The sequence below is a fragment of the Mustela nigripes genome, chromosome 6 (genome assembly GCF_022355385.1).
Source record: "Mustela nigripes isolate SB6536 chromosome 6, MUSNIG.SB6536, whole genome shotgun sequence".
Classification (NCBI taxonomy): domain Eukaryota; kingdom Metazoa; phylum Chordata; class Mammalia; order Carnivora; family Mustelidae; genus Mustela; species Mustela nigripes.
Window position 1 is genome coordinate 45,044,331 of NC_081562.1, and position 22,009 is coordinate 45,066,339.

The 22,009-nt window shown below is 36.9% G+C and overlaps 1 protein-coding gene across 1 annotated transcript in view; it reads right to left on the reverse strand.

Annotated features, from left to right (window-relative positions):
• TRHDE (thyrotropin releasing hormone degrading enzyme) overlaps nucleotides 1-22,009 on the reverse strand; it is a 405,975-nt gene that overhangs the window by 281,843 nt on the left and 102,123 nt on the right. The window contains exon 3 of the mRNA XM_059402447.1: nucleotides 15,662-15,788. Coding sequence (XP_059258430.1) covers nucleotides 15,662-15,788 — 127 coding nt within the window. The remainder of the gene's footprint in view (nucleotides 1-15,661; nucleotides 15,789-22,009) is intronic.

Here is a 22,009-nt window from a genome sequence, read left to right on the forward strand (position 1 = left end):
TCCCATTTCACCCAGGATAGATGATAGGAGGCATGACGGTAGTTACCATTCAGTCTTGTCCCTTGCTGCTATCTTCAACTCCTTTGCCCCTCTTTCCATCATTCTCCCTTCTCCAGAGTGTCCACAGCCCTGCTCTATGTCTGTCCTGTGCCTGCCTTGCCTGGATCATGGCATTCCCTTTAAATTTATGACCCCAGAGTTAAGTGAGCCCTTATGCTGTGCAGCACTCATACTATATTTCTGTTGTCCTTTTGTTCTCTCCTTCTCCAGGACAATGACCCCACATCTTCCCTCTCCTCAAATCTTCAGCATGCTTTTCCTTCCTCAATCCCAGCCATTTCTCTATACTATCTCGCTTCTTAATTTGGAACATTATTAGAGGTTGTAGAGAAAAACAGGCATGCTAATCCTGACCAAAAAAGTCAAAGTTTCCAAATGTTATTCATTTAACTTGTAAATGGGAAATAAATTATATGGTATTCAGCATAACAGTCTTCATGTGACTATGTAATATGGAATATGAATATGTAATATATAAAATGTGAATATGTAATTAGGTATATAAATTAATTATATACAAATATATATAGTTTTAAATTTATATATTAATAAATTGGTATAGTATGTAAATACATTAATAATTAAATACTAATGTAAATTCTATTAATGAGTATATTCTGCATGTACTTATGAGTAAATGGATGCCTTTAAGAACAACATATACTAATTATTTTGAATGTACTGATTCAGTTTGATTCTTAAACATTTATAAAAATGTAGGAAAAATAAATCCCTAATAAGGGTCTCTTGGTTTGAGAGATTTGTAATTTTTGTATTGTTGAACTGAAGAGGTTATCTAGTAGTGCAGGACTCAGCAGACTATAGCCTATGGGCCAAATCTGGCCAACCGTCTGTTTCTATAAATGAAATTTTATTGGAACATAGCCACATTCATTCATTTATATGTTGTCTATGGCACTTTGCTATTATGGCAGAGTTTAAAAGTTGCTTCTGAGATGGTATGATTCACAAAGCTCAAAATGTTTTCTTTCTGACCCTTTACAAAGAAAGTTTGCTGAACACTATGATATTGATTATGGAGACTTCTTTAAATGATTAAAATTCTTTCTAATCACAGCTCTTTTCTCAGTACAGATGAGAGGGCAGGGTGAGGCAAAGTAACAGATATTTAAGAAGGTTAATCAATAATTTCTTCTTAAATGATCAAACTAATTCAGCAAAATAGAAGTGTTATCGGAAGACCTGAATAATTCAAGTGGGTGCTAGGATCTTTATTTGACCCATGTTTTCATTGGCACCCTAACACAAACATAAGCAAACAGTATTGAAAATTACCTATAGGATTATTACTCAGCTTGGGCTGCCATAACAAAATATCAAAGACTGGGTGGCTTAAACAACAGAAATTAGTTTTATCATAGCTCTGGAAGCTAGAAATATAAAGTCATGTTGCCAGCCTGGTCAGGTTCTGGTGGGAGCGTTCTTTCTAGATTGAGGATAGCTGTCATGATCTCACATGAAAAAAACAGAGCAAAGAGAGATCTCTCTTTTCTCTTTATTATAAAGTCCTAATCCTATCAGATTAGGACCATTCTTATGACCTCCAAATTACCTCTTAATTACCTCTGTTCTCCAAGGATGTTCACATAAAGGGTTAAAGCTTCAACATATGAATTTGAAAGAGATACAATTCAGCTCATAGTGATGGGTGTAACAGATTTCTGATACAGACATGAAATGCTGGTTTTGTACACTAGAGAAATTTCGCTTCTCAAGTTTCATACTGTGTACCAGCTGACTTTACTAATATTAATAAAAATTGACAGGCTATATCTCAATATACTTAAGAAGCTAAATGGTCCTAAATATTATCAACCTAACAATTATTTTACAACTTAGTGAATATTTTTCAGTCTGTAAAATAAAAAGAAATGCTAAACAAGCTAAAAGCTTAAAAGCATCTTATTCTATAGTGTTGAAGACACACTCAAGTCATTCATGAGTTATTTCCCATACAAAGACAGAATGCATAAAGAAAAAAAATAATAAAGCCAATAAAGAATAAATCTAAGTTACAAAGCATTAAAATTCCTCCAACTGAAAAATGGCATATGGGACTCACCCTCTCTTTTAAAATTACCCTTTAAAAAGCTTCAGAAATGCCCTAAAGGCTTCATTTACAACTACCATATTGGATTCGCTCTGTTTGTGTATTGCAACCTCCCTGACAGGCTAAGGTTTGTTTTACACTTCAGTCTGTTTTACATTTCAAAGTCCATAAGCAGCAGCATCAAAATTCTCACAGACAGTAATGAAAGATCTGAACACTAAAAGGTGGACCAGTAGCACATTTTCCATCTGACATCTCCACAAGTTTTCGTTTGAGTCCTGGATCCCCCAATGTCATAGTGAATAGAGACACAATTTTTAAAATTGAAAAAAAAATAGCTTATTTTCCAATAATAATTCAAACTCAAAATATTAACATCATGTTATATTAGCTAGAGTTTTTTCCTAAGGTTCTCTTTTCTTGTAAAGATCTGTCAATATCCATCCACGTTGAATTTTATATGGTCTGATGGATTTGATGAGGACACTTCTTCCTCCATTAGACAACAGAGTAAAAAAAAATACACCCTCCTCATCTTACAACAGTCCATCTACTTTCCACCCTATGAAATTCTAAGTGGGTATTCCTTGGTTTACACCAAGGAGTTTTATTACCCTCCATTATCTGATAAGATCAAAGGACCTTAATGCCAAAGGTAAATATGCCCTGATCAGGATTACCACTTAAAGTTCCTAACCCTTCGAAATGATCATCAATTAGGAAGTAATCACTGCATATGTTTACAATGGAATCATTTGAAAAGTTCTGAATTGGATAAAGAACATCATCACAAATACAATGGAACAAAGGAAAGGAAAAAATGTATTTTGACTATTTCCATCTTATTGAGCATCTTGCCTTAATTGATTTTTAGATGCTTTAACCTTAATTTACATAACTATCCCTCAGTTTCAGCTTCCTGAAATGAAGCTATTCTGAAAAACCTTCTGATCTCAATATAAGCTATTTTAGCTCTAAAGTTTATGGGAATGGTCACCTTTCTTTTAAAACCGCCTGATTGTCAATGCTTCTGTCAGCAGTAATCCTAAGCCTAGACTTTAATGAAATGTTCCTCCCTTTCTCTAGGGCTTTGGATTGCTATTTGGCTATAATTAACTCCAGACTGACCAGTGAAGCCAATGAAAGAAGTAACTCACTCCCAGAAAAGGATTATTACAGACATTATTTTGTTCTAAGTATAGCTGCTCTGTCTAGAAAATACAAATTATTTATCTTGCTATGTTAATTTCAAATAACCAAGAAAGAGAGAAAGGGGCATAGAAAGATTGCTCCCTTTCACTATAGCTACATAGGAAAGTAAGCCACAGGGGAAAAAATGAAAGCTCATAGTTTTTCAAGCTTGTCATAATCTTCTAAACTCTAGCTGAGAGGAACTGACATCAAACCTTCATTTGAAATCCTATTGTAATGTAGTAAATCCTGTTGAATCTCCTTTCAAAAAATATACCAAAATCTGCTCACTTCTCACCATCTCCACTGTCACCACCCTGGTCCATTGGAACATTATTTCTCAGATTAATGCAGTAGCTTATCTCTGCTTTGGCCTTGCCCAAGGCCTTGCCTCTCCCCTCTCCCCCACCCTTCCACCAACAATCTGTTGTACCTGAGGCAGCCAATGTGATCCCTTAAAAATGGAAGCCAGGTCAGGGACACCTGGGTGGTATAGTCAGTCAATTAAGCATCTGACTCTTGGGTTTTGGCTCAGGTGGTGATCTCAGGGTTGTGAGATGAAGCCCTCTGTCAGGTTCCATGTTCAGCGTGAAGTCTGCTTGAGACGTTCCCTTTGCCCCTCCCACTCATGCTTGCTGTCTCTCAAAAATAAATAAAAAATTTTAAAATTAAAAAAAAAATGTAAGCCATGCCAGATCATGCCTGTTATGGACTGAACTGTATCCCATCTAAATTCATATGTTGAAGCCTTAACTCCCCACCTGATGGTATTTGGAGACTGGGCCTTCAGAAGGGAGATAATTACATGTAGATGAGGTCATGAGAGCAGGGGTCTTCATGATGAAATAATGCCCTTACAAGAAGGAACACCAGAGAGTTTGTTCTCTCTCCTGCTGTGTGAAAGCACACAAAATGATGGCTATCTGCAAGCAAGGAAGAGAGTTCTCACCAGAACTGGCCTATACAGGTACCCTGATCTCAGATTTCCAGCCTCCAGAATGGTGAGAAAATAAATTTGGTATGTTTAAACCACCCACTCTACGGTATTTTGTTACGGCAGCCTGAGCAGACTAAAGAAATGCCTCCAATCAAAATAAAAGTGCATACCTTTCAATGGCTAACCAATAAGTTTCTTCACAACCTGGCTCCACTTTTTCGCAGACTTCATCTCCTGTCAACCACAGTCTCACCTGCTTCACTCCAGGCACACGGGTCTCCTTGCTGTTTCTTCAAAAAGTCAGACACCCTCCTCTTCAGGGCACCCTCACTCTTTCAGATTTTGAATCAAGTGTCACCATTTCAGCAAGGCATTCCCTGACCATTCACCCTATTTAAAGCAGCCCACTAATATTTCTGACACTTTCTTCTCTGCCTTATTTTCTCCATAGCAGTTATCACTTTTTAATACTATATATTTTTGTGTTGTTTGCCTCTCTCCTTTAAAGCCCAGTGAGGAAAGGATTGTTGTCTCTTGTTAACTGCTGATTTCTCCAGTACCTAATAGAACAGTGCCCAATACATAGTAGACAGTAAACAATGTTGTCAAATTCATGAATAAATGTTGTTTTCATCTCAGTGAACAGTAAGAGGGAAAAGAACTGATAGACAATTAGATAGTCATTTCATTTTTAGATTGCAAAATCACTCCAGGTGCAAAGTATAGCTTTTTTTTTTTTTTTTTTTAAGAAGTTTTTTTTTTTTTTTTTTTTTTTTTAAGAGGCCTTTCTTTCTTTCTTTCTTTCTTTTTTAAGATTTTTTTTTTTATTTATTTATTTGACAGAGTTCACAGTAGACAGATAGGCAGGCAGAGAGAGAGAGAGAGGGAAGCAGGCTCCCTGCTGAGCAGAGATCCCGATGCGGGACTCGATCCCAGGATCCTGAGATCATGACCTGAGCCGAAGGCAGCGGCTTAACCCACTGAGCCACCCAGGTGCCCGCAAAGTATAGCTTCCTAATAGCCTCCTTCCCTCTAGGAGTGCCATGATAACAAACCAAAAGTTTAATACTTCTTCTAGATATCAACTCACCCATTTTCCACCAAAAACTTTCTTTACATGAATCCTTAATGAAAAAGTAACTATAGCTATAGCTAACTCATCTTTCACTCCTTCCACTTAGATTTACAAAAGAAAAAAAAAAAAAGAAAGAAAGAAAGAAAAAATAATAATTTCCTTAGAAGGTTGTAAGATATATTACCATATTTTTTTTGTTTATGTTACTGAAAAAAAAAAAGCATATTTTATTTGATTCACAAAGCAGCCAAAGCTTGGCCTTCTCTCCAATGTGGTGAAGATGGTTTAAAAAGGAAGAAATTGGCAATTGCTCATTCAGTCAACTAGAATTTATTAAGTGTCTACCTTGGGTCAGGCATTGTTCTAGGAAAAAGAATAGAGCAGTGAACAGACAAAAATGTCTGCTCTCACGGAGCTTACATTTGGGGTAGGGATCGCAGGTACTTGGAAGCAGATAACAAAAGATAAATCTATGCTAAGGGAGACAATAAAAAGTGCTATGAAGAAAAGTGAATCAGAGAAATGAGATAAGAAATAATCAATAAGCTTGCATTTTTAAATAGAAGGGTCAAAGAAGCCCTACTGTAAAAGGTGGTATTTCAGCTATGCATATCTGAAGGAAAAGTGTTCTAGGCTTCAAGAGAAACAAGTGTAAAGGCCCAAAACTGGTGCATGCTTGGTATGGTAGAGAAAGAGCAAGGAAGGGACTGCCACTGAAACACAGAGAATGAGTAGGAGAGAAGTAGAGGATAGGTTAGAGTAGCAGCATGTGGCCAGATCCTCAGGGGTCTTGGAGGACAATGGAAGAGTTATGGATTCTCTTCTGTTACCAATAAGAAGCCATTGGAATGTTTGAGCAGGAGAGCAACATCATCAGACAAGTCCAACATCCTTCATAAGAACATAGTAAATTCAAATATCTCATGTTCTCTCATCACTTGAACTTCACAATTCATTTTGGTTGGATTCTTGACACAAGCAAGAAAGCATGGAAGCTAGAATGAGAGTAGTAACTGTGGAAATAGTGAGAAGCAGTCAGATTCTGGACATAGGTAGAATATGAAACCAAAAAGATATGTTGATGGTTTGGTCATTTAACAAGAGAAAATGATTATAGTTCCAATCTTTATTGAAACAACTTTTGAAGGAACAAAGCTGCCCTTCCCTAAAATGGGAGAGGCTATGAAGATAGTGGTGTAAGATCTGGAGCCCCAATTTGAACATATGAAGTTGAGATATTCATGAGGCATCCAAATGTAGATGTCAGATAGTCAGGAGAATGAAGAAGTTTGGAATGGAGAAGAGAACCAGGCTGGATCTGTACATTTGGAAATCATCAGTATCAATACATGGTATTTAAAGCCATGAGGCTAGATGAGGTCACCAGCAATGGAAAGAGCGAAAGGAAAAGGTCCAATACCTGAGCCCCAAGATACTCTAATATGAATTAGCGCAAGAGTTCGGGAAGAGAGAAGAAAACAAACTTTGAAAGAATGTCCAGTGAGTTGGTGGGGGGGGGGCGGGAAATCAGGAGATGTGTTTTCCAGGGAGACAAGAGAAAAATGTGTTTCAAGGGACTGGAGAGAATAACCGTCAGAGGCTGCTGACAACTCAAGAGGAGGACTGAGAATTGGCCATTGGATTTAGCAATGTGGCGGCATAATTGAATTTGACGAGAATAGTTTTAGTACAGTGTTGGGGCGAAAGGCTGATGTAGAGGGCATTCAAGAGAAAAAGGAAAGAGAGAAATTGGAGTCAGTACAGATAGACAACACTTTCAAACAATTCAGCTGTAAAAGGAAAGAAAGAATGGTGTAGTAGCTGGAGAGAGTGTGCATGTGTGTGGTTAAGTTGAGAGAAACAGCACTGTACCTTTAATGTTGGTGGGGAAAGAGCCAACAGAGAAAACTGAAGATTCAGGAGTGAGAAGGGAAAACTGATGAAGTGATACCCTTGAGCAGGTGAGAGATAATGGAATCAAGTGCAAAAAGGAGGAGGTTCCAAAGATGGAGCAACATAGCTTAACTTGTAATAGGAAAGAATACAGAATATATGGCACAGGCCTAGGCAATGATGACATATAAAAAAACTGGAAGGAGTTCTTTCCTAACTTAATGGCCAGGTTGTAAGGGCCAGCTACCTCTGTTGGAAAATGTGCAACAATGCCTTGGAGGTCTCTTTATAAATATGTTCTGACTAAATTAAGCACTTTCTAAAATTGCATTTATTTTCGGGATAAGCGATCTTTCACAAACCCTGATTAAAATCAGTGAAAATATACCTAGGAGTAAATTCAAAGCTGTGAAAGTTTGAAATTCTTAAAAAAGGAAGGTAGTATGCAAGCTGAACATGGAACAATACTGGGTAACTGACAAAACATACAAAACATCTCTTCAACTAGATCTTAATCTCCTAGTGGAAGAGGCAATTTATTATAATTCCTGAGTACCATGTTCATATTAACTATTCAATAAGTGCTTCCTGAATTAATTAGTTAATTTCAGTTCTATGGTCGGTTTTGTTGCGTTAAATTCTCCACTCACTCGTGGTTTGCTAGTTTACAGCAGTAATAATCTCATGCATCATTCCCACAACATGCATTGTTTCATTGATTTCTTTCTTCTTTACTGTTCTGCTTGTTTCCCTTTCTTTTTTTTTGGCATTAGTGATTAAATATCATAAACACTGAGTATCATATATATGTTTTTGTTTGTTAGTATAGTCTTGGAAGTGTATAGTATGTAATAGCTGCAAAATAGCTTAACAAGAACAGTTAAGTGGTCATATTATGGAATAATTAATGAAGGGGAAATGCCTTGTTAAATTGTGTTAAAATAACTGTAATATATTGAAGTAACTGTGTCCATTTTAATAGGATTTGGTGTTGTTTTACTACGAATGATGGTTAGAGTGGGGGTTAGGAATATATAAAAAATATTATCCTTTGAGAGAAACAATAGCTGCTCTTTTGGTTTATGAGAAAATCACCATATGAGGGTTTTTTAAAAATGAATTACCTTTATAAAATAGGGAGAGACTGTATTTATTTGCTTCCAAAGAGGGGAGAGAGAATAGTCACTTAAGGAAACTCATTTCTCTACACTACCTAGTAACCCAGAAGACAAAGTACTTCCTCAGCTGCTCCCTTAACAATGCACTAGAATGTTAATCCACAGGGAGAGCCTTACATTAGTTTCCACTAAAAAACCATAGAATTAAACAGATGCAGTATAACTCCAAATATTTTTAGGAATTCTGGTTGAAAAAAGCATCTTGAGAGTAAAATTATGTTATACATAATTAGACCAGACTATATAAAGAAACTCTAGAGATTTTATTTTTAAAAGCAGTATTACTTGAGTCAATAAATACATACATAGTACTCCATGTTTACCTAAACAAAAGCAAGGTTAAAAAAAAAAGTCCAACTTTTTTTAAAAAATGAAGTCTCAAATAATAACTGAGGTATAAGATGTAATACTAAGATGGAAATAGGATTATATAATTATCATTTCAAATTAGAAACAACAAATATATCCACTACTTACAGAAAATAGATACAGGGCACATGGGTGGCTCAATTGGTTAAGCGTCCAACTCCTGTTGTTTTTTGTTTTGTTTTGTTTTTAGAGATTTTATTTATTTCTTTGACAGAGAGAAAGAGACACAGGGAACACAAGCAGGGAGAGTGGAAGAGGGAGAAGCAGACTCTGCAGAGCAGGGAGCCTGATGCAGGGTTGGTTGGCAGGACCCTGGGATCATGACCTGAGCCAAAGGCAGATGCTTAACCCACTGAGCCACCTTAAGCGTCCAGCTCTTGATTTTGGCTGAGGTCATGATCTCAAGGTGGGGGGAATCGAGCCCCACTTTGGGCTCCGCACTTAGTGCTGAGTCTGCTTGTCTTTCTCCCTTTGCTCTTCCCACCCGCGCCAGGCTCAATCTCTCTCTCTCTCTCTCACACACACAAATAAATAAAATTTTTAAAATAATAAAAAATAAAGAAAAAAATACATAACCACAGAGAGGGAAATACTTAGCAGCCACTACTAATATTTTATGAAGGAAATATCTCCAAAGCTTTACTACTTGCAGACAACCCACTGTCATCATCATCATCACCGTCATCACCACCACTACAATAAAAAAATGAATGTATCCATGACAGCTTAAAATGCAATCATTCAAGCGAGGCTCTCCTATTCGTGAACTTCAATAAGGCCTTTTATCCCACAAGTTATCCCATAACTTATTCTATTATTAAAAAATAGACTATCAACATGATACATAAAGCCCAATGTATCCATGGGCTTTCCCTAGTGCACAAATCTCAAAAGACTTCTCCCCCTCCAATTAAATGTATTTCTTTTTTCAGGACTCAAAGATAAAGCTTCTTTTTATGTGCATTTCATGCCTATAGCATTGTGCAACGATCCCACATTTCTTAACTTAACATGGTACTATATTTTTGCTCTACAAAATTTCAGTGTTTGATTGTATTCCTTATTGTGTGAGACTCTAATCCATTAATTTTAGTAAATACTGTATTTTCTCCTCAACAAAACCACAATCCCCTTGAGGCTAGAAATTCTTGTTACAAAATACCTGTGGCTCTTTCTAAAATCACAGCACTGTGCCAAGTAGATAATGAATTCTTCAAAAAAGCACAGTACAGTGAAAAGAAGCAATCAAGCAAACTCCTTTACAAAACTTATTGATTTACAAATTACAAAATGGGAGCAAAAGGAAACTAAAAACTATCTGCCATAGTTAATTGAAATATAAATAGGATGAATAATAAAATACTCTAACACAAATCTGAGTCACTTTACCTGCCACCTAATTAACTTATAAAGCAGCTATGATGAGGAAAACATTTAAAATATTCAAATGCAGAGTGGGGGATGGATAAAATAAAAGATGGGAATTAGGGGTGCCTGGGTGGCTCAGTGGGTTAAAGCCACTGCCTTAGGCTCAGGTCATGATCTCAGGGTCCTAGAATCCAGCCCTGAACAGGGCTCTCTGCTCAGCAGGGAGCCTGCTTTCCCCTCTCTCTGCCTGCCTCTCTGCCTGCTTGTGATCTCTGTCGAATAAATAAATAAATTCTTTAAAAAAAAAAAAAAATGGGAATTAAGGAGTGCATCTGTCAGGATGACCACTGGGGGATGTATGAGAGTGTTGAATCACTATATTGTACACTAAAAACTAATATAACATTGTATGTTACCTATACTGGAATTGAAATTAAAAAATGAAATAGAGGGCGCCTGGGTGGCTCAGTGGTTAAGCCGCTGCCTTCGGCTCAGGTCATGATCTCAGGGTCCTGGGATCGAGTCCCGCATCGGGCTCTCTGCTCGGCAGGGAGCCTGCTTCCTCCTCTCTCTCTCTGCCTGCCTCTCTACCTACTTGTGATTTCTCTCTGTCAAATAAATAGATAAAAAAATCTTTAAAAAAAAAAAAAAAAAAAAATGAAATAGAATATTCAAATATATCTTCTACTAGTTGATGACATTGTGAGTTATAAAACATGTGCTTCTTTAATTTTAATGTGTCCTCACATTTTCTACAAGGACCATATATTACTTTTAACATCAAATGAAATTAACAAAAATAGCTATTACATTATTCCTCCAGCAATCAGATTATCTAGATTATTAAAGTAGTCCATATTTAATCCTCAGAATTCTCAACATTTCTGGGGTCTGTTTCAGCAGAATCTCAAGGCTCTGGAGCTAGACAGCATGGGCTTGAATTATAAATCCACTAATTCCTACTATCTGAACTGAGTACATTATGTAGTCACTCAGTCCCCAAATTTCCTCACATGTAAAATGAGAAAGTAACAGGTACTACCTCAAAAGGTTGTGAAAAAAAGAGTAAATGGGTTAGAACGAACAAAGTCATTAAGAGTAGCCCATATTTTGTAAATACAAACCCATTCACTTTTGTAGCTCTGGTCAATGTTTTTGAGATAAGAAGAAAGATAACTTAATTCTTTATACATCTACAATAACCTTGTTTTAAAGTAAACTTCCATACCTCTGAAAATTCTTGGGAAAATAGGGCACACAGTTATAGAATGTCTTCCTGTATTGTCTCCTCTAGAGTCTATACCTTTCATTATAACCTAACACCAATAAAGAGGAAATCTCTACAAACCCCATACAAATAAGTTTTAATTACCTAATTCAGGGACTTTAAAAACGAATTATCATACAGTGTACACTGGCTGCCTATTTGGGCTTAAAATATTAAAGGGATGTCTTTTTGCAAAAAGGAGAATAAATTACTGTCCTAACAGCAAGTATGAGAATTCCTCTTAGGAACCATTCTGATAAACCACTTCGAGCGGAAACTCAAATCCTTAGAGATGAGCCAGCATGAGATGATGCCACAGTAGAGGAAGTTAAACAATTCAGCATTAGAAATGAAAAAGAACTTAGCGACAGAGAAGCTGTTGCAGAATTTATGACAAAACAGCAAAGTGAAAGACCCAACATTACATTTTATGAGTTTGTGTGGTTTCATTTTGGGTTTTGCAACATAACACCCCAGCATTCACACATGCACACATCACCTCCCACACATCAGTAGTAGCAGGTTAACGGGAGAGAGTTTTCTTACTTGTTTGGTTTTTGGTTTTCTAAAGTAAATCAAAGAAATGCAAGATCCATGTCTCCCTTGACATGGTTTTGGACAGGAACAGATCTGAAAGCTACCAGTTCACAGAAACACCTCTTATCCAGAGGTGAGCAGTATTAGATAGAATGAATACAAATATTTCTCTCTTTCTCCTCTATTCCCAGAGGAATATTCTCCATGGGGAATTTTCAGAAGTGCCAATCTATCAACTAAACTCACTGACTCTAGTCACTGTATCTCCTCCCAGTCTCACCCCCATTTATTCCTGAATACATTCATTAGGACTTTGACCTGAAACTGCTCTTGTCAAGGTCCCTAATGAGGTTCACCTGGCTAGGTTCAATAAATAGTCAATTCTCAGTCTCCATCCAACTTGACTTCCCACAATTTACCATCTGCTTATTTTTGAAATTCTTCACTCGATGCCCAGAAGTACTGTGGATACCTGTTTTCTTAGTGCATCAACCAGTTGCTCCTTCTCCATAGCCTTTACTGGCTCTTAACGTCCTTAACCTCTGAATATTGGATCAGTCCCTCCTTGTTTCTATTCTCTTTTCTATTTGCTCTCACAGCCCTGGCAAGTCCATCCAACCACATAGCTTTCTATATCATCATACACTGTCAAATGGATATCTCTAGCCAGATTATTCACCCAAACCTCGTATCTATAAATTCAACTACCTATTTAAATTCCTTTCGCACATCAAGGTGCTACTTAAATGTTTAACAGACACATCAGTATCAAAAATCATCTCCTTCCACAATCATTCTGTCTCAGTAAAAGGCAATTCCATCTTTCTCATTCTCAAGCCAAATACAAAGACTTGGAGCTATCCTTGGTACCTGTCTCTCATCCCTCATTCTGATCATCGGCAAATATTTTTGTCTCTGAGATACATATCAAGAATTGGACCATTTCCAACCACCTCACTGTTAACATCTTAATCTAATCAACCATCATATTTTGCCTGAATTTTGTTGGAGCCTCTTAAATGTTTTTCATGGTCTGGCCTTTCCCCTTCATCAGGGTCTCTCAACCTCAGCACTACTGACACTGGGAGCTAGTCTTGTAAAGGCTGAGCTCAAAAGTGACCAATAGCTTTCCATCTCACCCAGGGAAAAAAAAGAAAAAAAAAAGGGAAAAGGAAGAGGAAAAGAAAAAAGAAAGAAAAAAAAAAAAAAGCCAGAGCCCTTACCATGGCCTGATGACTCTACATGATAGATTACCCACCCCTTTACTCCTTCTTAGACCTCATCTCCTTTCTCACCCATTTACTCACCCTGTTCTAGTCATACTTGCCTAGTTGCCTCCTTGTGTTCCTCAAATATACCAAGTTTCCATCTCTAAGTCTGGGTACTTTGTTACCTTTGCCTATATACCTATATCCTTGTCCCACGATCGCCATTTGGCTTGCTCCTTCACACTGCCTTGGGTTCTTTGCTCAAAAGTTGGCTTCCAAATGAAGCCCCAGAAAGAAAGGAATTTTTGACTTTTTTATTCATTGTTGTAATCCCATCACACAGAAAAGTGCCCATGGTGGGGACACTCAATAGTGCATATTTAATAAATGAGGGAAGGAAGAAAGAGGAAGGGAAAGAAGAAAGGAGGAGTGGAAGCAAAGATAGAAGGGGGGAGGAAGAGAGGATAGACTAGGTCTTGGAAACCACTGTAGGTAGATTTGAAGGCTTCAAGGCAGATGCAGCTGACATCTAGGATACACATACAAGCACCATTAAGAAAGACTGATTGGTTTCCACTAAACTTATTTAATCATTACATACAACAGAAACTAAGGATTTGTCAAAATGCTTCTGTGTTTAGGAATTTTATGTAGGGAGTATTTAGAAAACATACTCATAAGTCCATTAATATGTAGAACTAAATATCTATAGATATATAAAATAAGTAGAACTTAAAAAAGGGATTTTATAAAGTGCCATGGGCTGTGGTAATTCCCCTAGTTAACTACAAAGAAGTGTGCTGGGGTAAGTCAAATCATTCAATTATATACACCGTAAGGAGCTTAAATAGTAATAGTAACAGTGAACAAAGCTCTTTTCTACTAGGTGAAAGCCTGCATGGTTCAATTGTGAGTGAAAGAGAGGAACAGAAATGCTTCCTGCTGCAAGCTGACAGTTACATCGTACCCCCTGAAGTTATAAATTGAGTTCCTCTACTAATTACTGGTCTGAAGGGGACAAAGATCCACATTTTATTTTTCTTGCTGAACTTGCAACATAAGCACTTGTGAATTTTACATTAGGGTCAAGCTGGGAAGTTCCCAGCTGGTTTTACCTGGAGTAGAGAACAGTGTCACCTCCCATGCAAATGAGGTCAGAGAGTCCTTCCTGCCTTGGGTGCCTACCAGGGAGATTTCAGTGTAACAGATTCTAACAGGGAAGTTGATACAGGGGGGAGAAAGAGAAAGAAGGAAAGACAGAACAAAACTAAACTAAATATAGATCCTATGTGAAATACAATTTTGTTTAGAAATTTGAAATAAAATTGTATGCATTCTAAGAGCACATATTTCAAAAAGACCTCAGAATTCTGTAATATCATTCCTTAAAATTGTATGCCACACCCATTTTGGTAACAATATCAACTATTCTACTTACTTTCTAAGCTACTCATTGTAAGACCAATAAAGCTACACAGCAGGCAGTTACTTTAATAAAATAGGCCCAGTTCTCCTGAGAGAGGAACCTGTTGTTCAAATACCAACACTTTTGATCAGGTAAGCACTTTATTCTCGCCAATGAGCGATCACTTTTATGTGTGTGCTGATGAAAAATGTTCTTGGGAAGGAAAAATATTGGGGAGGGGGGAAGGAACAAAAGACTGCTGTGATGTACTATTTCAAAACGGGTTTTCTGAAAAGGAAAAATAACTTCAGTGTTTTCTAATGGGTACATGTACCCTTTCTAACTTCCTGGAAATTCATTGTTCACTCCCTTGCAAAAGCAGGAGCTTCACTCAGATTAGGATAATAAAATTCATTTATTCATTCAACAAACAACTATTGAACATACTGTCTTTGTAAAAGGAAGAAAAGTCAAAGTATTCATGATGAACATAATCTCCATTGTACAATTTCCCTTCTCTTTTGTTTTTATTCTACTTGCTACAACTGTACTGAAACATGACCACACAAAAATAAATGTGAGGGATAACTAATATATTGTGGTCCAAGATCTGAGAATTAGGAAAGAGAAAATAATGAGTGTCTTCTCAGTGTAAAACATGAAAGAGTTCTGGGAGGCATCAAGACTTTGCTTGAAATCCCAGTTCCACCACTTACTGGCTATCTGAATGAAGGAAAGATTCCCTGGATATCAAGTCCCTTGAGTGGAAAATGTTCTAACAGTACCTATCCATCTAGTACTTGAGGATTAAATGAGATGTTAGCAAGCACCCCTCCAGAGCACAAACTCAATGAATTATAGCTACCTGAGTTATCTTTTGGAAACCTAAACTTACATAATGCCTTTCTTAATTCCTACAAGGAATTCTTGGCAAGATTTAAGAAGCTGAAGCTTTATTTTATCTCTTCAGAAGAAATTATTTTTCATGTTCATCTTCTCTAAAAATATAATTCTTGGAATTTTCATGTGTCAAATAAATGCATGAAGACAAATTTCTACCTTCAAGGATCCCTTCCAGTAAAATAATCAAGAAAATACTTACCTAGTTTTGGCAAGGAGTAGGGCACTTTAAAGTAGTCTTCATAAAATTCTATTAATCTCTTTGTTATATGGAGAGCATAGTCCCCAGATCCTCTTCTGATAGCATCGGGTCTTGCATATAATCGTACCTAATTAAAAATATATATAAAAGTTACTTTAGCCTTTTGGTATTCAAATTTTATCTTCCCTGCATATTATGAATCTACAAAAATCACTGTGAATACTACAAAAATTAAACAGTATTCCTATTCATATATCAAAGCATGCTGTGGCAGAAAGAACCAAACTTGAACAATTAAAGTAACCAAGTGGAGCAAGTCACAATTTCCTCGCTTTACAAGATGACATAGAGAAGATTTATACACCTTGTATCAAAATAAATATTCAAGTTATCATTTACATGTGCTTGCTAGAGATATGAAGGTATGGTGGATTAGTATAATGGTTCCCTAACTATGCTCTAAGTAGGCAGGATATGGTGGCTGCACAGGAGAGAAAATCCATGGTTTGTTAAAGGCACATTGCATCAGTTTTGTAAGTATTACTAGACTGAACAAAATATAATTTATTCTTCCTTCTTTTCTTTGGAACCAAATGTCCTAATTCCCAATATGCAAAGTAGGAATAGCAAACTTTTTCCATACATAAATGACTGCCATTCTGGAAGTCTGGCTACAGCTGCTCCCAGCTTCAAAACCAGCTGAAGTATTTCATATTTCTAATACAATTTGGATACTTAATATTGATTTTTAAATCAAGCCCTGTATATTATCTAGTCCTTGGCCAAAAAGAAGCCTGAGGCAAATAACACAAACTGAACAAAACTAACAATTGTACAGGAAAGGTTAAAATGAGATTAGTTGACATCAAGATTTCATAAAGCTATCCAGCATCTTTCTTCCTAAAGGCTAAATCTATTTTTCACAGATGTGGCCCCTAATTCTCATATCAATTCTGTGAATAAGAAATAAGCATTTCATAGAGCAGTGGAGAACACAGCAGTCAGGGAGTTAGGCGTTAGTCCTGCTATGCCACTAAGCAAGCTGGGTGATACTGAACAAATTACTTAACCTCTTTGGGCTTCAAATGTTCTCACTTATAAAATGAAGGTGTTGACTAAAGTGCTTTTAAGTTCTAAAACACATTATTTCCAGTCCCATTTTACAGATAAAGGAGTTTGTGTTCTTATCAAATCACTACAAAAATAAAATAAATGGTTTACTCAGTATGTGGAAATGGGTATTTATATTCAACAGGAAGACTAAGGAAAGCTGTACTCAATCATATGAAAATTGATTATACAATCAATTCTGTTATCCTTGCTTAAGGAGAGAGAACAGCGATGTATACAAACACAAAGAGTAGAAAGTTAAGAAAAATGCATTCTGACTTGATGCTAGAAAGAACTGTAACTCAATAAGATATTTACTAAATTCAATAACAATTATTTACTAAAGTAGTGAAGGTACTTCCTACCCAACAACTGAATCAAATATCAAATTTAGTTCACAGTCACCTTCACTTATAGTTGGCAGTAATATAAAACCAAAAACTATCAGGAACTACCAGCTACAACAGTAGAACTTAACACTCAGAGAGAGTGTGGACATGATTCCCTGACCCTGACATTAACTGATTATAAATAGGCACTGTCTTAAGTAAATTCCCAAGAAGCACACCCTAAGGAAAGGGTGAGCATGCAAGTGAGTCACTAAGAAAGTGTTCTTTGGAGAAACCTACAAGAGAGCAAGGCAAGCAAGATAAGGGAGGCTAAGAAGTCAAGGAAGGTTGCATGCAATTTTAGGCAAAGTCCTGGCCTTAGCCTGGTCCCACAGGGAGCTCTAGAGTATAAACTGCACTTGCAAGTTTGCACTGTATTGAGGCATGAGAGCTAAACCTCCATACTTTGCATTCAGTCATTGGATACTGGTTACTAAGGGCAAGGCCTAAAATACCAAGGACTTCTTGTTCTTGGAGCATCTAGGTGATGTAGCTCCAGTGGCCCAAAGACAGCCCTCTGGAAAAAGATTTTAGGTGTGAGCTACTAGGAGCAAAGTAATGAAAAGCTGGGAGATAGGCACATCAAACAGGAAAGGTTTGAGGAGATCTGGTCCTGGCATCATCAGCATATACCACAGACAATAATCGTTTACTCATGTAGTCATTCATTCAACAAATATTTATTTGGCATCTAGCTTGCACCAGGGCCTGGACTAAGGATTTTTGATTTAGTGATGAAGCCATGTTTTCTAACCAGAGATTGTACAAATGATTTTGAGGGGAAAAAAGAGCAATGATGGTGTAGTCCCCATTCTCAAAGAGTTTCCCATGGACTCAATAAGTTAGATGATAACAGATAATGATATATGTCATATTAGTGGTAAACTAAACTAACAAATGTATTCTGAGGAAGAATGGATAGCTTTCAGAAGGCTCAAAGGTGAAGTAAATAGTAAATTCATGTTGAAACTATAACCAGGACCGCTGTAAAATGATACAGCAAAAGGTTGCTGATTTTATTCCTACAAAGCATCATTGATTTTGGTAGAAACACAGCCATTCCCATCAATCAACTCTACCAGTTGGTCAACCTATCTGTAGGCCCAGACAAGAGAAACAATTAAATCAATCTGTTTGTCAAGATTTGATGGAAATAATCCAATCTGCATGAGAAGATAAAACATACACAGGCTTAGCACGGTGATTTTATTTGCTCCATTCAAACATTTATTGCATACCTTCTGTGTACCAGGCATTGTACACACATTACTCTGTGTGCCAGGGATAGAAATAGAACAATACAACTTCCTACCACAAAATGAATGAGACATTTACACCTACTACTCTTTTTTTTTTAAGATTTTTTTTTTTAATTTATTTACTTGACACAAGTAGGCAGAGAGGCAGACAGAGAGAGAGAGAGGAGGAAGCAGGCTCTCTGCCGAGCAGAGAGCCCTATGCGGGACTCGATCCCAGGTCCCTGAGATCAATACCCGAGCCGAAGGCAGTGGCTTAACCCGCTGAGCCACCCAGGTGCCCCTACACCTACTACTCTTAAGAGGTTCATAGTATGTGGAAAACAAACACATCCACAACAAAAATATAATGTGAGCAATGTAACAGTGAACTCTGCCTTTCCCCATTACAAAGAATTAACTGACTAAGCTCCTACATGAGGCCAAGCCCCCCACATACACTCTATCTCTTCTTGCCTTTTTGAACATCATGCCCAAACTTCTCTCCTTTATCTCCAACATCACCAATTTATGCCTCCAAACTGGATAATTTTCATTAGCATATACTCTGTATTGTTTCCTATGTTTTCAAACAAAAAATTTTTCTTGAGCACAGTTTCTCCAGCTATGGTTTCCAGCAATGCCTATTGAGTTTTCCATATAGTTAGTATGAACATATAAGTTAAAATCCAAACTAAAACACTTTTCAGAATGAAAATAGCCCTTACACCATGAGATAGTAAGTAAGATGGTTGTCTATTTATTCTGCCTGCTTCTAATCCTTCTTGAACTCACTGCAATAGGGCTTTCATCCCCATTATATACCAACAATGTTCATCCCTACTATATCCCAAAAGTGTTATCACTGAGATCACTAATGGCCCCAGGTTGCCAAATCTAACAGTCAGATTCTAGTCTTCAACATGCTTCACCCTCCTTGAACCACTGTTTCCCCTCCTTGAACCATTTTCTTCCCTTGGCTTCCATCTTACTTTTTCTTCTATCTCATTAACCACTCCTTCTCAGTTTCCTCAGTGACTCTTCCTCATCCTCATCCGTTTCATCACTTAATTTTGGAGGGTCCCAGGTATCAATCCATAGACATCTTAATTTTTCTGCCTATGTTTGTTATCTTGGTGGTAACATTTAGTCTCGTGATTACAAATATTAGATGCCGAAGGCCTATTTCCAACTTCCAGACTCATTAATCTAGCTGCCCATTGGATATCTGCACTTGGTTATCTAAAAGGCATCTCAAGCTTAACACGTTTGAAACCAGATACCAGATCTCCTCTCCTCCTCTCTTCTATTCTCTCTCCCTCTCTCTCTCTCTCACAGACACACATAAGTTCCCTTTAAATTCTTTCCATCTGGCTGCCCAAGGCCAATTCCTCAACCTTATCCTTCTTTCTCTTGCATTCCACATTCAATTGGTTATTAAATCCTTTGGCTCTCTACTGATGTCTCATTCCTTCTCCCTTCAGTCAGTTCTCTACACAGCAACCAATGCTTTCAAATGAACATCAAATCATATCACTCTTCTGTATTTCCTCTTCTAGTGGCCTGCCATCTCATTCAGAGAAAAAGCCCAGGTTTCTAGAAGGGTCCCAAAATCCCTATAAAAATCTAGTCTCCTTAACTTCTCTGGCCTCATTTCCTACTACTTTCTTCCACATTAACCTTACACACTAGCTTCCTTGTCATTCCTCAAACACACCAGAGATTCCTCTGTCAAGGCTTTGAGTTTTCCATTGGGTATCTCCATGACTTATCCCCTCCGCTTTTAGATAATTGTCCTAATAACCCCCTGTTTCTGAGAAGTCTTTCCTCTCACTTCAGGACTCCCTTCCTTGCTTTATTGTTTCCTGTATCATTTGTCACCATTTAACAAAACATAAGTTTTCCTTATTCATTTTGCTTCTTGTTGCTTTTTTTCCCAAGAATATAGATTGCATGAGAACAAAGATTTTTACCTATTAATTCTAACTATGTGAAAGTGCCACAGGTCAAAATATTTTGTTCAATTTACTTCCCAAGTGTCTTGTGCATAGTAGACATTCAATAAAACTTTGATGAAGGAATGAATTAACTCCACAGGTGTGTGCAGGTCCCAAGGGAGTATATAACAGGAATTCTTTGATAAAACTGTGGGATTCTCAGAAGGAGGGGACATTTCACCTCGAAAGATAAGCTGAATGTAGTAAGCTACCGAGTGGAAATCCCAGAACAAAATAACATTATGTGCTAAGGCAACAATGTTCACCAAATAATAAGTGATTTTAAAATTAGTAACAAACATTGGCATTTCATTATAATAATGATGGCACTTCATTGCTAAATATTAAGCCAGAAAATAACAAAATTACTTTTGCATTTCAGAAAGACCATATCAGTGACCTATACCAGTTGAACTAAGGTATGGGGGCTACTTATTAAACCTGCCCACAGACAAAATGAGAAAAGTGAGGAAGCATGCAGTGATAGATGACACTAAAGAAATGAAGAGAAATTTCAAACCAGATTTATAAAGGGCCTATAAAACAAATTTTAGGATATTAATTTGATACTATGGGCACAGACAAGATTTTAAGGCACAAATGACATAGTCAGAATTAGGTTTTAACAGATTACATCACTGCAAAGAAAAATTAAGGAATCGATCCCATTTATAATTGCACCAAAAATAATGAGAAACCCAGAAATAAACCTAACTAAAGAGGTGAAAGGCTGGTAGTTTGAAAACTATAAAACACTGAGGAAAGAAATTGAAGATGACATATAGAAACGGAAAAACATTCCATGCTCATGGATTGGAAGAATATTGCTAAAATGTCTATACTACCAATAAGAGACGCTTAATCATAGGAAACAAACTGAGGGTTGCTGATAGGGAGTGGGGTGGAGGGATGTGATAAGCAGACAATGGACACTGGGGAGGGTGTGTGCTATAATGAGCACTGGGTATTACATAAGACCGAAGAATCACAGACCTGTACCCCCAAAACAAACCATACATTATATATTAATTTTTTTTAAAGTTTCCAAATCCAGAAAATAGAAGGAAAAGTTTTTTAAAAAGAACATTCATGTGAAAGCATTTTAGCAATTAGTCAATACTAAGATATATTAACCTATTAAAGGGAACTAACCCAACAATGTCATCATAGGCAATGCCATCACACATGTTTCCCTGGCTACATAATTTTCCATTTGTCAAAGGCACAATTTTTAACATGAATACTTGTAATAGCCACAAGTTACCAAAGCTACTATTTATCATAATAAACATTCAGATTTTCCAAGTCTGAAAAAAATGTCTATACTACCTGAAGCAATCTACACATTTAATGCAACCTCTATCAAAATAACAACAGCATTTTTGACATAACTACAACAAGCAATCCTAAAATATGTATGAAACCACAAAACACCCAAAATAGCCAAAGCAACTTTGAGAAAAAAAAGCAAAGCAGGAAGTAACTTCAAGTTATATTACAAAGCTGTAATGATCAAAACAGTATGGGACTGGCAAAAAAACAGACATCGGGATCAATAAAACAGAACAGAACACCCAGAATTAAGCCCACAATATATGGTCAATTAATCTTCAACTA